Raw genomic sequence first — 16,645 nt, forward strand, 5'->3', positions numbered from 1 at the left:
ACTGCGCTAACGAGATGGAAGAGGCGAAATGACGGATGAGCTAATTGTACACTGTGAAGCTTTTTGTCATTGCGAACTTGCACATTGTGTGCCGCTGTAGTTTGCAGTGAGGTCAGGGTACTTCAAACTGGTCCCACTTTGTAACTAGGACGTCTGGCTTGGACAGGCGTTCCAATGCATTTGACTGAGTTGGATGTGGGAAACTTCCACCTCCCAGGACTCTGGAATACAGCATAAGTGATGTCCAAAAGCACAACGGAAAACAGGAACAGATAACAGACAGATGGTCAGACAGACAGGGGAATAAAGAGTCCAGTGTTTTATGATTTTGTGGACATGTTACAAATGTTAGTGTCTTTTTTTTTTTTCAGCGCAGTGCCTTTGGTTTAAACCTGGGGTGCACATTTTCAGCTAGTGAGCTACTTTTAAAATGACCGAGTCAAAATGATCTACCTAAAACTAAATACTGCTGAACATGTATTGATTCATATACACTGAGTATATTTCATACACGCAATACAATATGTGTATAGTACATAACTGCATGAACTCTTATGGGACTACACAGTTGAAAGCAGACTTCCAAATGATCATCAGCCATGGTGGCGCAGTATTTGGACTTAATAATCTTCATTAGGGGGGTAAAATGACCGCTGTCTGATTAACTGCACTTTTACCAAGGTGATTATCGTTAATGAAAACTAACGAAATGACGAAAACTAGAATTGAAAAAAAACATTTTCGTTAACTGAATAAATAAAAACTGTAATTAAATGAAAAAAACAATCACTAACTGAAACTGTATTGTGTGTGCTTACAAAACTAAAACATATAAAAATTATGGATAAAATTCCCTTCGTTTTTGTCTTTGTCAACGTCAGATTGATACAAAATTGATTTATTTCGCTCTAGCAATTTTAGCTAGCGGCACCATACAGTACTTCATGGTCCGTCACTTCTTGTCACTTGTCGTTTAGTCGTCTTCTGGTCCCCACTCTACCTGGAAACATGGAGACTAAAGTTGGGAGAAAGCAGCAGAGTCCTGTCTGGGATTTATTTGAATACGACGGAGAAGAAGAGAAAAGATACGACAAAACTAAAACTAAACTAAAACTAAGCATTTAGAAAAAAATGAAAACTAATAAAAACTAGCAAACCTGCTCTAAAAAACAAATGAAAACTAACTGAAATAGAGAAAAAAAGTCAAAACTAAACAAAACAAGAAAAGCACTCGGAGAGCGCAGACCTCTGCCAAGACAGATCTGCCCCCCCCACCCCGATCACCACCAAAATGTAATCATTTCTTCCTTGTGCCAGTATCAACATTTCCTGAAAGTTTCATGAAAATCCGTCCATAACTTTTTGAGTTATCTTGCTAACAAACAAACACGCACACAAAGCAAAGTGATCACAATACCTCCTGGCAGACGTAACTAAACTAGAATGAAAAATCCAAAACTATTAGAACCTTAGCTTTTACTTCTCTCACCTCTCTCTTTCTCAGTTCACTTTTCAGAGGAAAGTCAATGTTGTAGTTTTTCTGAACAGTTCCAGAGTGCCTCTCCACATTTCCTTTCTTTGGAATATCAGTGATAGATTGACAGATCAGATTTCGAATGATATGGTTGGAAAAAAAAAAAAAAAGTCCTCCTAACATTCCACATGGAAGTAGTACATTTTTGGTTTTATAATTGGTACAGCTTTCCCGTTCATTTTTATATCTCTTCTTTAGTTGATATAAATTGGAAGGTTAACCAGTTCAGTTAGCTCGCTGGAGTTTAGCACTTGCAGGTTTTTTTAGTGTTAAAAATAATCCTCATAGTATTTATATCAATCTTGGCTTGTCAAGTTACTTTTGAGCCTCTGAAAATGAAGGGACTATGTTTAAAAGACTTGTAGTAACTTAAATAGTGACTACAATATTTTAGTTAATCCCCATCCCCTTCGTATTTACGATTCACTTCTTCAGCCGCAACTGGAGACTGTTAAACTGAACTGTCCATTGTGAGATACATAAAGTTAGTGAGTGTTTCATTTCAAGTCCACTGTGATGGTGTAAAGAGGCAGAATTACAAAACACTGTGTCACTGTCCAAGTACATATGGAGCTGAATGCATGTGGAATTCTGGTTGCACTTCAAAGTGTCAAGTCATTATCCAGAAGGTTTTCATGTTGGCAGAGTCACACTGCTGCACCGACTAACATAAAACTTCATCTTAAACCAATAAATTAAATTGAACTATATAAACTTTTTTTCTTGCCGCAGTGCTCTGACCTTTCTTTTGCAATACAGTGACTAAACTAAACTTTCTATAATGATGACAAGGTGAGACACTATCTAACTTGATTCACACAATATTCTGTACAATTCTGTGCTTAAAATTGAATATAAAGCTCTTGCTGAAACACTTCACTTCAGGGGACACACTACGGTGTGAGGGTTTTCAGAGTTCCAAGAAAATCGACTGATGCTTTCTCTTTCATCATTAGTTCCAAGCGCAGGAACATTTGTGTGATTTAAAGCTACATTAGTAAAAAAAGACTTTGCTAACTTAGCTAAATCATAAAGTGAGGGCGGAGTAGTGAAGAGTGTGTCACCCTCCCTTTGTCCCTCAGTTGATTTAGTAGATCCTCTCTGAAATAAATTTGGAGCCGTTGGAATTATGTTGCTCTTGCTTCAAGAAATGAAAAAATGGAAAAGTTTATCTCAGTGAGTTAGCTTTCCATCCAGAGTTTGTACAGCTCAATGAAGTTATAGAGTAATTAAGGCTTGAATGTTCCAGATTTGACATAAATAATCTAAAAGAGCACTCAGAGATCACAGACCTCTGACATTGCCAGTAGTTTATTTTTCAACCACAAACAAAGCGCACAGTTTGAGCTTCGGTTCTGCCTTTTAGTCAGTTGGTGTCTTTGGCTACTTTGACTGCTTCTCCTTAGGGATGCACCGATACCACTTTTTTCCAGACCGAGTACGAGTACTTACATTTGAATACTTGCCAATACCAATCCAATCCAACTTTATTTATAAAGCACTTTAAAACAACTGCAGTGGACCAAAGTGCAGTACCGATAGTACCGAGTCCTTAATAATCCCATTCCAGTTGTTAGTTCCTTTTGTAAATGTGCTTTATTGTCGTTGTCATTAGTCTGACTGGAACAAAGTGCTGCTACTGACATTTAATGTGTTGGAATGAGCGTTTGTCAATTAATCCACCAGGGGGCACTGCTCTGAATTAACCATACTGGACAAATACCACGAAGAAGAGGAAAGTTTTATGAAAAGAAGAAAGTCAGTAATAACAAACATGGAGACGACAGAGGTAACACTAATGTGATACTAATGTTGCAGCATTTTCTCTGATAAGGTTTAAAAGCGAAGCTTCAGCAGGAAGAGAAAAGAGAAATGAGCCAGAAGTTTGGTTTTCACTTCCGCTGGCGGCGGTCCGCACCGCTCTGTACCTCCATAGTATTATCAGTAGGATGGAAACCGGCCCAGCCCTGGGTAGTTGTCCTAAATGTGTCAGTGGTTTTTCTCTAACTCACACAGTGGCTCTTTGAACAGATCCTCTACCTCCACAGTTCCGCTGGTATTCTCTGTCTGGGTACTCATCCTCCAGCACCTGGAAAACGGATGGAATGTACGCAGAGGACGGACAGAACGCTGCGTCTGTATCTGTCTGTGTCTGGAACGTTACTTGCAGTCAGTGTTACTTTTATCACCGTCATTTATTTGGTTCAGTCTCCACACTCTTCACACTCACACACATTATTCCTCCTCCTCGTACCTGCTGCACTGAACTGGGAATGTCACACGGCCATAAGTGGTATTGGTGCATTTGTATTGGATTACTTTTACGAGTACGAATACAAGTGCACACACTGAGTATCAGAGCTGATGCCGATACTGGTATCAGATCAGTGCATCCCTACTTCCCCTAATAACAACAGTCATATGTCTAAAGCTACAGGTCTGTACAGAGGCTACATCAGGGGTTTTCATGCAGCCTGAGCCACTTATGATTGTAGATTTAAGGGTTGTTGTGGTCGTTATGGTTTAGGTGACAAAAGGTTACAGCTTACACTGTAGCGTCTGTAACAAAGTATGTAAGTCCATGTCTGGGCTCCAGTCCAACGTAGAAGCTGTGATTAAATGTTGAGTTTTGTCCTATAACTGTAAAACTGGTGACTGTTAATGAGGTGATCAGGGAAGGCAGGGCTCCCAATGTGTCACTGGGATCAGCACTTTTGTGAATAAAGAAATACAAACAAAGCAACAGTAGTGAACTGGAAGTGTAGAGACATGAAAACATGGGTAAGGTGTTTATCTGATTGGGTCAAACTGTACAATGGAAATGGTAACTGTGGGGAAGACAATTAACAAAATACAGCCTGATGGTGCTTCAGTTTACTGGATGTACGTGTAGGAGGAAATCTGACAAACACCTGTAAATGAAATGCACAAGACTCGGTGTTTGCTAAGAGTCTATGGACAGCATTTGGACAGTCTGACACACTGAGATATTCAGTCACATCTTACACACCAGACCTTTACCATTCTTACAGAGAAGTTGTACAGGTGTTGTCACTTTCAAGCAAAACAATTTTATTCTTCTGATGAGATATAATGTAAACTCTTGTTTTTATATATACATATATATATATATATATATATATATATATATATATATATGAAGAAAAAAATGGGAGTGAGACAAAAAAAAAAATTGAGTAAGTAATGTATTGAAAACAACCATTAAACTGAAACAGTCTGTTCATTAGCTGATCAAAAGTTAAAGATCACAGTGACATATATTTTACTTTAGATATTGAAGTTTTAGGATAAATTGTTTTAGTATTGAGTAGTTATTGTTTTAACATAAGATTCTTTTGTTTAATCTGTTTTACTTCAATAATGTTAAGAGTGAGCTCTTTGTGACCAGGACTTATGTAGTACTCTGTTGTAGTTTAAATATGTTATCACTAGGTTAAGCTTGTTAAGATAGGAAACATCTGTCTGCACAAGAGTTAAGGACTGTATGTTCTGTTCTTCCTTTAGATACACGTCTGAACACACACATTCACACACAGTGTTGTCAAACATAGGTGATAAGGGTAAACTTATTGTTGACATAAGTTTACTTTGAGTTCAGGCCCCACATCTGTTTGATCTTCTTAGATAACGCTAAGTTAAAGACCAACCTATTTGTACGGGCGAGCCCGCCCATAGGGAAAATAAATGTACACTTCATCTAATGTTCGGGGCTCATTGTCTTTGAGTCCTCAGTGCTGAGTGTCCATCTTATTTGTGATCTGAATACATTTTGTCAACTTTGAGACCGATCTGAATCCAGACTAATCCCTGGAGCTTCCAATAAAAGAACACGTTAACAACAGTCTTTAAAAGCCAAAATCTGTGCAAAACTGTGGATTCAGCATCATTTAGTGTCAGGTCTTTCCACCGTCATGACCTCCTGATGGTAAAGGCTAAAAAGCTTTGTCTCTTGGAATGTGGTCAGTTTGTTGAGCTGCAGAAACAAGGCCTCTGGGAACGCACCATCACTGCTGAGGTTGGACGCACTAAGACAGTCATTTTGAATCCACTGTCTGGAACTGATGTCCATTTTTGTTAACTAACCCTTGCAGCTAAATATGTTAAATATTTACTTATAATGACAGGCACCAACAGAAGTTGAAGATAAAGAGTCAGTGGCACGAATTCTCCACACAGGTACCATTAAACCACAACAGATGAAGGCTCAGCATTAAAAGACTGTCCCACAAGTCTCAAACAGAAGAAAGTGATGCAGAGGTAGTGCTGAAATATGACATTTCTGTTACTTTTGTCCAGCTGGTTTTATACAGCTCAGTACAGACTATCATCATGACTATGGAAAAAAATGTGGAAAGCTCAAATATATGTGACAAAGCATGTCATTATGTAATGACTGTGACAGGTGTTTATGTAGTGTAGGTAAAACATGCCATTGGATTAAAATTCTAGGTACCCACACTCACCTTCCCGTGAAGTTTTGGTCCCAATGGGAGGCGTCTTGTTGCCATAGAGATGATAATACAAAACAGTGCAGAGGAGAAGGCAATGGCAGCAAACGTAAGACCCCCGGGGAGGCTGCACAAGTAACAGGAGCTCTGAGCAGATGTGCACACCAGGACACGCACTGAGGCGAGCAGCAGGCACAGGAGGTAGAAAGGCAGCGAGGCCAGGGCTGGGAGGACTGGCAGGTCCACCGCTGCTGCTCCGCTCAGGGCTTCAGGCATCGCTAGCAGTAAGACCAGCAGCAGCTTCAGGACACACACACAGACAGAACACAAGCTTTAATGAACAACCTCCTGTTGAAATGACAATGCACAAAGCTGGCAGTGACTTGACATATTTATGGTGACTAGGGATGGGAAGCGAGAACCGGTTCTTTTTGAGGACCGGATCCCAGTAGCTCAATTCCTTGGAATCGTCTGCCTGCCTGCTTAATGATTCTGCTTGTTGATCCCGCCTTCGTTGCGTATGCGCGATGACGTCACGCGTATGCTGCATTGTTTTAGTCAAAACGTAGCCGACATGGTGTTGACACAGAAACGGTTTAAAAAGATGACACCAGGTCCAAACAGACCACACCAGGTCCAAACAGACCACACCAGGTCTAAACAGACCACACCAGGTCCAAACAGACCACACCAGGTCCAAACAGACCACACCAGGTCTAAACAGACCACACCAGGTCCAAACAGACCACACCAGGTCCACTTGTAATACTTGCAAAGCCTCCATTTCTTCAAAAGGGTGGAATCCCTAAAATATGCTCAAACATTTGTCCACAGCATGTGATTCATTTACAGGAATGTCCCGTATTTCATACGCTACTTAGTGGCGCTTGTGAATGTAGCGGCAGAGTGAACGCTGGGCCCAGTTCCGGTTCCGGTGCAAGCAACAAATGTCGTATCTCCTCTAATACAAGTTTCTGAAGGTAGGGGAAGGGAAATGAGGTGCGCAACAACGGGAGATGAGCCGAGTCGAACCGGTTCCACGTAGTGGAAATGCGGCAATAGAGGAATTAGTAAAGAGTCTTCAGTTCCACTTTCACTGTACGCCCCCCCACCCCCCAAACTGGGCCCGGTTTCATCTGTTCTTCTTATTTGTACATACTGTATATGTTATACTTTCTGTGCAGAGGTGGAAATATAAAAGACAGTTAATGCAAACACACCCGTTTGTACTCTTTTATTCCCTTACCCAATGAGAATCGATAAGGAATCGGATCGATAAGCAAAATCAATAATGGAATCGGAATCACTAATTCTTATCAATTCCCTAATGGTGACAGAACTCATTCTTTTAGTTTGTCCTTTTTCTCTGTCGATTTGTATCCTTTGGAACATTTCCGTCATTGCTTCACAGAAAAAAATGAAATTGGTTTATTATGTTAACTTCAACATGTGGTACACAGGTTCCTCTGGTTGCTCGTTGGCTGCAGGATATTACAACATTTCACTCAGCAGATTCGCAGATAAAGCCTCAGTCACAAAGCTTCTTACGAACAATCGCTTCATCCGAGTTCTGGAGTTCGCAGACATCCGTGGGGGGAGCAGTAGTTTCTTATGTACGTCTTATGAAGTCAGTACGGCTGCCATTCAAAACACAAGAGCATCTTGAAGCCTCCGTGACAAAATGATGATGATGTGATTTTGTGTCGTACGAACCAAGGTTATTATCGTTAACGGAATCTAATGAAATGATGAAAACTAGAATTGAAAAAAACATTTTCATTAACTGAAATAAATAAAAACTATAATTAAAAGAAAAAAAAAAAGATAACTAACTGAAACTGTATTGTGTGTTTACAAAACTAACTAAAACGTATAAAAATTATGGATAAAATTCCCTTCATTTCCATCTTTGTCAATGTCAGATTGATACAAAATCGATTTATTTCCCTCAAGCAATTTTAGCTGCTGGCACCATTTGATATTTAATGGTCCGTCACTTCTCGTCACTTGTGGTTTAGAGTCAGCTTTTCATCCCCACTCTACCTGGAAACATGGAGACTAAAGTTGGGAGAGAGCAAATGCATTAGCAAGAATGCTTTTTCATTTCATTTGAATTTTCGATTTCAAATTGAATTTTGGTAACAATTTGCTGGGGCAGATTTTTAAAATTAAATCTCAAATGTCTTTTTCTTTTTCATTTTAATTAAGTTAAAGAATGAGCAGTCTTGAATAACAAAATGAAAATGCAGACTGGATGATTGATTACTCATTTTATTTATGAGTCAAATAATGAGTCATTCTTTTTTTTTTTTTTTTTTGCTAATGCATTTGAATTTTCAAATTTTAGATTTCAAATTGAATTTTGGTAAATATTTGCTGGGGCAGATTTTTAAAATTAAATCTCAAATGTATTTTTCATTTTAATTAAGTTAAAGAATGAGCAGTCTTGAATAAGAAAATGAAAATGCAGATTGGATAATTTATTAATAATTTTATTTATGAGTCAAATGATGCAGCCATATTCTTAAAATGAAAAAGCATTTCTTCAAATGCGTTTTAATTCGGATTATGATAACTAATCACTTCCATGTACTATAGAGGTAAAGGGGTTTACTCCATATTGTTTGTGTTATGCAACTGCTCTGAACGTATGAAAAGGTGAAGGAGCTGAAAATTAAGACATCCCTTACTTTAACTGTATAGTCAAAAACGTTAGCATGATAAACATTTTCAATCAATCTCAACAATTACAATGAATGTCAAATTATTATTTCTTTTCAGATTAAAGGCTGATTTTCGTCTTCAGTGAACGTTAAGGAAACCAGATGGATTTTTGCATTTTTTAGTACATAATGCAACTACTCAAGAACAAAAAGATTCATGCCCGTTGTCCCTGAACTGAAAATTTTGTGCTTATTTTGTTCATTTTATTTATTTTGAATAGTAAATTAAACTAAAAGATGAAAGCAACATTAGTGTTAGAGTGACAGCCCCCCCAGTACAATGATGGGGGAAACCATCACGACATAAAACCATATAACACTAACGGTCAGTTTTCATCATTCATGTATTGTAATGTGTAAAGGACTTTTCTTGTTAAATTTTTTTTTCCCAGCCATGATGAAAGGTTTACTTGATGTTTCTTCATCTGTCTTTCTGAATATTTGACCACTTATGAGCAAACAAAACATTAAACCTAAACAATTTCATACAATATAACTTATCTGACTTAGATTTATCTTTGCTTCCTGACTATACTCTTTTAATTTCATACTAATTTGGCTCTAATAGTATGGATGAGTGCGTCCCGTACTCACCTGAAACACAAACATCATGCCTGCCACCATGGAGTACATGTCGTACTTGCCCAGCTGTTTGCTCAGGGCTGAGCTCATCGCAGCCAGGGCCTCCAGGTACTGCTTCAAGACCTTTTTGCCCATGTTGGTCAGGACCTCTGAGGTGTTCCCCTCCAGGTAGAGCTTCATCCAGTTCCCATGAGCCTTTTCTGCCACACGAAACTGTTCAAAGCCTGCATCTACATAAAGCAGAGGTGGGGGAGCGATAATTAATCAGGGAGTTATTTGACATCATGGTTCTTCTTCTGCTATTTATTCATAATGTGCTGTAAAGTGCTATGTTCTAGCTGTTTAAAGTGCCTATATTTATCATAATGAGAAGGACATTTAAAGTCTCTCATTTATAACTCCTACAGGTTGCCTGATGCGGCTTTACATCAATTTTGCTCCGATTATTTATAACACAATTACTGTGCAGCCATTGGACGCATCAGGGCATTTATTTATGAACTCTCATGTAACTTCAACCTTTGTTTATAGGCTTCCTTCAAAGTCAAAGCAATGTTTCTCACATTAAAGAAAGGCAGTTAAAAGCATTTTTGTTTCTACATTATTTTCCAGGGTTTTTCATCAGTGTGACATTATTTCATGGCATAAAAATGTGGCAACCAGAGAATGTTGAATTTAGTGAGGTGTGTCACAATCCTGTCTGTACTGAGAACCTGACTGTCCTTTATGTGTGTGTGTGTGTGTGTGTGTGTGTGTATTTGATATAACATAAGGTTTCATTGGTGAAGTAGTAGTTTAAACATTATCTCATTGAATAAATACATGTTTATTTACATGCTTTGTAAAGAATGTTAAAACTCAATATAAGCCATTAATGCAGTGTTTTTCAACCTTGGGGTCGGGACCCCACATGGGGTCGCCTGGAATTCAAATGGGGTCACCTGAAATTTCTAGTAATTGATAAAAATAAAAACTTACTAATAAAAATATATGGTGAGTTGACAGAGACAATACCAATCCATAACAGACATGACAAACTCTGAAGCTGAAACTGAAGCACTGTGGTTCTGTTTATGTGTCAAATGTTCATTGTGGTCAGTTTCAGATGCTGCAGCTCTTTCATAACACTGGGTTACAAAACAATGTTTTTTGCAAGTTGTCTAGGTTTTTTCAACTGAATTAGGACCATTTTGCACCGCTAAATCCAAAAATGACATCTGTTTTTCTCAATCAGGTCAGTTTTTTTTTGCTAATTTGATTTTGAAAAATTTGATCTTCTCACAAAATATAATTAATACCAAAATAAGATTGGTAAGCACACTTTATGAAACTTGTGACTTGATTCCTTTTAGGTACAATGGTGTATTCACCGCAGATGTGGCAGAATACGTCAGGCTTATTTTTGCAAGATCTTCTAGTCGAAGCCATTTCATTCACCTGTAATATTAAAAAAACCATTAATCATAAATTGGCAAAAGTAAAATCTTCAGAACTTGTTTATTACAAGAAATATGAAAGAATGTTGTATCATATGATGTGAAAATGCCCATAAATGTAAGCAAAAATGTTAGAAAGTCAATATGTAGCATAGTTCAGAAAGTTGACCTGATTGAGCAAAATTAATGTGATTTTTGGATTCAGCACACCAAAATTATCCTAAATCAGCTCAAAAAACTTAAACAATAAATTTGTTGTTGACCAGTGTAACTCATAGTTTCAGTTCTTGTTTGTTCAGTATTAATTGTCGGCCTTGTAAATCCAAGCTGGACTGACTGTACATATCCAAGGAAAATAAAATTCTGTCTTTGTGCAATAATCTACACCTGGCTTTTCTGCCTCCGTCCAGAATACTACATATTATATAGATTAACTATCCTCTAAAATTAACATTTATTTGCAACACAGTATAGCAAACTATTACATGATCAAAAACTAATTAATTTTAGCAAAAAAAAAAAAACAAGTCTCCGTTTTGAATGTCTGGGGTCGCCAGAAATTTGTGACGTTAAAATGGGGACATGAGAAAATAAAGGTTGGAACCACTGCATTAATGAAAAGGAGGAGTTTGGACGATTACACCAACAAGATGCAGTTACCTCCCAAGCTAATGTCAGCTGATTTGATGATTTTGTTTGTTATGTGCAAATATTGCCTCTGTAAAGATGTTAAAAAATAGAACTAAATGCAGCTAAAATGAACAGGGACAACTCCACAGACCAAATATTACTACTGGGCTGAGAATTCGAGTTGTCTCCCATTGTTTCTGAGCTGCCATTTTGAATGCAGTCATTTGAAATTTGACTGTCACCATTTTGGCTTTTTGGAGGCAGAGGTGACCAAATTTAGACAAAAAGGATGAAACTACAAGAGCCTGAGGGGCCAGTGATGAGTTAATATGAAGCACAGGTTTACTGACTCCATAAAACAGTCATTAACAGCCTTGTTCACAGAACCTTTTTAAAACAACTGCACTGGAGCTGTCAGAGAAAAATGGGCTTTATTAACTACACCATCCTGGGAAAAAAAATTCATTACTAGTAATTAGTAATTTTAAGGAGTTTACTGTAAGTTAATAGGAGCCAACCCTTTTCAGAGAACACTTGTGCATTGTTTTCATTTTCCAGTAAAGGTCCCTGCCCTTTGGGCAGACCTCAGTTTTACAGTCCTATCACACCATTATTTCAAAAACCTAAAAGTCTACAGTTAAAGTTACACAATAGCTAAAGTTAGCCTCCCAACTATGTGTTCATTTAATAAGGAAAAATGTAATACTCCATTTCATTAGTTCCATATATTCATTAGCTAATGTTCATATTAGCAACAAATAACAAGTAATATAACAAGTTTACCACTGCTTCCCTCTACAGTCACAAACATAACGTGCTGCACACTTTTACTTCCCCTCAGCCAAATATATTATTAGATTCTGTTGAAAGTTACTGCCCTATAATTTAGATTAGATTGTCTTGGTATAAAACTTATTACATCCATATTTATATGTGAAAGTATTCAGATATTGTAACTGCACAAGGACCTGGAAAAGTAGGTCCAGGACAACTATTTTCAATATTCTGCTCCATGAGAAGATGCATCCACAGGATAAATTTGGTGCAAATATCTGAATGCATTCTTCAGATAATGCCTTTATGTCGTTGAATGGACAGACAGACAGACAGACAGACAGACGACAAAACGATTACAATACCCCTCGGCCAAGGTGCAAAAACTGAAGGGAAATGAGACAAATTGAAGTTAATTGAAAAACTTGGATAATTTTTGTGAAGGTTAGACAGGAGCTACATTTAGCTTTCCAAACAAGTGTTTATTTAATAAATGGTAAATGGACTGAACTTATATTGCGCATTTTCTACATCTTCATGGTGCCCAAAGTGCTTCACAATTCCTCACATTCACCCATTCACACACACACACACTCATACACCAGCGGGTGACTGCTGCCCAAGGACACTTCGACATGTGGACAGTTGGAGCCAGGATTCGAACCGCCGACCCTTGGGTCATTGGACAACTCGCTCTACCAACTGAGCCACAGCCACCCTAATAAGGAAAGCATTAGTAGATTTCATGCAAAATGAATGTGTTTACTAACTTAAAGGTCCACGTGTGTTTGTGTGGTTGCCACGGTTAGAATAGTTTTGGATTTTTCAATATAGTTTAGTTTTGTTTAGTTTTGACTTTTTTTTTCTCTAATTCAGTTCATTTTAATTCGTTTTTAGAGCAGATTTGTTAGTTTTTATTAGTTTTAATTTTTTTCTAAATGCTTAGTTTTAGTTTAGTTTTAGTATTAATTTCAGTTTTGTCGTATATTTTCTCCTCTTCTCCGTCGTATTCAAATAAATCCCAGACAGGACTCTGCTGCTTTCTCTCAACTTTCGTCTCTATGTTTCCAGGTAGAGTGGGGACCAGAAGATGACTAGAAACCACAAGTGACGATGAAGCGTCATATTGTGCTATGGTGCCGCTAGCTAAAATTGCTAGAGCAAAATAAATCGATTTCGCATCAATCCAACATTGACAGAGACGAAAACTAAGGGAATTCTATCCATAATTTTTATTCGTTTCAGTTAGTTTTGTAAACACACAATACAGTTTCAGTTAGTTATCATTTTTTTCTTTTAATTATAGTTTTTATTTATTTCAGTTAACGAAAGTGTTTTTTCAATTCTAGTTTTCATCATTTCGTTAGTTTTCATTAATGATAATAACCTTAATGGTTGCAGGGCATTAGCCTAGAAATGGATATTGAGCTAACGTTAACGAAAAATCAGCTCCCAGAGCAGATTCCAACACAAACTTATAAGCACTTACAGATGGAAATTACAAACAGAATCTTACAGAACCTTTAATAATCTTTAATCTTGTATTTTATAAGTAGAAAAAAAATAGCATTATTACTATTAAATCTTATTAAAATCCTTAAGTACTTGATATACTGGTGACAGAAATTAGCCACATTTTTGCATGTAAACTTAAAAAAATTGGATTTTAGGCACAGACGGAATCTATTGAATTAAATACACCTTTTGATTATTGCTTGATATATTAAAGCACTAAAACACTCTGACTTTGTTTTAAAAACATGAGTATCCTGCTCCTGTTTGTTTGACCATAAATTATAGTTCAGTTACCATTTTTATGATGTCATCAATCACTCTGATTGGTGTGATATATGACTTATTAGTAGGGATGTAACGATTACCGGTATAACGATAAACCGCGATAAAATTGCCAACAATTAGTATTACCATTTAAATTCTAATTATCATGATAACTGTGTTGGATTACCACACTTTTCTGGAGAAAACGCCTATGTAAAGATCTGCTTTTATGTCAAATATTTGACTATAGTTTTAATTTATTACAATTTTAATTTTCTATACCTAATATTTGGAACCAATATTCACTTTTAAAGTCTTTGAAAAGGTTCATTAAGCATCTTTGTGTTATTTATGCAATAAATTATATACATTTTTCAAATCAGATTTTTTTTTTTTTTTTTGTGTGTTTTTTGGCCTTTTATGTTTTTATAGTAGGTTAAAGTGAAAAAAATAATAGGCAGATGATATAAATGAAGTTGTGCTGAAAAAAAAAAGATCCCAAACATGGGTATAGTGAACATTTCTTTATATAGTATATAAAGGCAAAATAAAAAGTACTGAAAAACAGCTAAATTAGGCTCAGACCACTAAGGGTTAATACTAGACTGTGTCTGCCTAAAGAAAGTGCATTGTGCCAATTATTTTATTTGGATTTTTTTTTTTTTTTTTTTTTTTTTATGAAACTTGGTTAAATTATTTCAGGGTGTGTATAAGTACTTTTTGAACCTTTTGAGCACAACTTCAATAATACTGCGATAATAATGATAACTGTAATAATTTTGGTCGCAATAACCGTGATATGAAATTTTCAAATCGTGACATCCCTACTTATTAGTATTATCTTTTTTCCTGTGTCCTTAGTCACTAATGTGTCTGTGCTACAGAGCATTTCTCGAGTTGAAGAAAGCGACGTCTGTGGACAAGGTATGTCTCATTCACACGTTAACTCCAAATTGATGAAATGATGCCTCTTTTCATTCTACTTCAGTGCTTTAGGAGTCTGTTCAAGGACAAAGCAATGCGGAGGTTAGATTTGTGGTGCGCTTCAGTGACACACACATACACACACATACACTCACTCTCTTCCTAAGTACAATATTTTGCTGTACAACAGCCATCTCAGCAGCATAGGCATACAAGTGATAAATAGTGACTGTAGCTTTGCCAGACAGAGGGGTTGGTAGAATTATTAGAATCTTAAGCCACAGGCATGAATCATACAATACCGATGGCCCTGGCCATGTTTCATCTGTCTAAAAGTACAGGGATTGGTTAATGGCCCTTCCAAGACGCCTGAGGTTAGAAGCACAAGAAAAACACAATATGAAGATTGAAATAAGGGAGACAGATAGAACACAGCGCAGAGATATGAGGAGAGAGAGCAAGTGCAGAATATTATTTAAAGACTTTCTAACCCCTACTCCTATGCTGTACTAGGGGTTAAAGAAAACATCGGTTCTGCAATATATCACAATATTTCATTTCACAATACTGTATTGATATTAAAAAGTACTGTATCGATATTTTCAGGTATTTATTCAAATGAGCTATGGCATAGGTTCATTTTTGTTTTTTGTTTATATTTCATTTATTATTATTTAACACTCTTTTATTAAATAATGTTAGTTCCTCTGTTGGGACACAAATAATAATATTATGATGTTCGTTCTGAACTAATGGAATATGAACATTTGAACAGGATCTTAAACTGTAATATCTGTAAAACATCATTTAGGTTTTAACAGGAAAATTTTGTGATATAGCATTAGATCCTGTTGTGATCAAATAAAAATGTATTTAGTATTTGTGCAGATTTCTGGTGTAATTCAATTCTTCAAGGAAATAATCATTTAAGAAAAAGAGACAAACAAAAAATTGCCTTTTTAACAGTATCATGATTATCATACTGTGATCCTAGTATTGTGATTTGTATCGTATCGCCACAATCTTGTCAATACACACCCCTGTTTTACAGGTTGTTCCAATTTAACAACAAAAATGAGTTTTCAGAATTTTACAGAAATTGCACCAAAAGAACTAATGACTTAATAAATATGCAATATGGGTGATACATTTAAGCCGAGCGCTTCTGAAATCTGCCCAATGTTTTTTAGATTGAAGTACTTTTTGTTCCCATCACCACACATATTTTAGTAGCGAACACTGTCCTCAATATTTTCTTTTTAGTGACTTCTTTCACACCCAATATGAGCTGACCCTGAAGGGTGTCCAACGTTCATGTTACTTTAAATACCATCCCCAGTGAAATTTCACAGCGCTGACAATCACAGTCTTATGGTACATTTGACTGCAGACCAGCTCCATGATTACCCAAGTGGACAGATTTAAAAAAAGAAAATCGACGAATCCAAATATAGGTCTGTTCAAAGAATTTCCATGTTATCCTATCACTATGGAGACTAGAGGCTGACACAGAATGGGAAACAATGTGCTGCCAAAGTTCCTAATGTTCAAGGAAGTCGTTCATTCCAAATCAGTCTTAAAAATAGGACCAATGTCCCTGTATCTCACCGGAATGTCCAATCAAGAATCCAAAACGACATGAATTTGTGAGGTTGTCAGGTTCTGTCTCTATGTTCCAGTCCTGTGGTCTGGATGCAGGAGATCAGTCTCCTAATAGAGGGTCTGCACGTGACGTCACCGCTAGAGGAAGTCTGTGCGGTTCCACCCACTGAGTGGCAGAAAGAGGGAGATGAG

At 36.9% G+C, this 16,645-nt stretch overlaps 1 protein-coding gene across 2 annotated transcripts in view; it reads right to left on the minus strand.

Moving 5' to 3' along the window:
• The window catches only part of pigg (phosphatidylinositol glycan anchor biosynthesis class G (EMM blood group)), a 202,424-nt gene that overhangs the window by 102,291 nt on the left and 83,488 nt on the right, over positions 1-16,645 (minus strand). For both annotated transcript variants that reach the window (XM_030145924.1, XM_030145925.1), the window contains exons 7-8: positions 9,321-9,538; positions 6,019-6,303 (exon numbers count right to left, since the gene is read on the minus strand). In XM_030145924.1, coding sequence (XP_030001784.1) covers positions 6,019-6,303; positions 9,321-9,538 — 503 coding nt within the window. The remainder of the gene's footprint in view (positions 1-6,018; positions 6,304-9,320; positions 9,539-16,645) is intronic.

The sequence above is a fragment of the Sphaeramia orbicularis genome, chromosome 10 (assembly GCF_902148855.1).
Source record: "Sphaeramia orbicularis chromosome 10, fSphaOr1.1, whole genome shotgun sequence".
Classification (NCBI taxonomy): Eukaryota; Metazoa; Chordata; class Actinopteri; order Kurtiformes; family Apogonidae; genus Sphaeramia; species Sphaeramia orbicularis.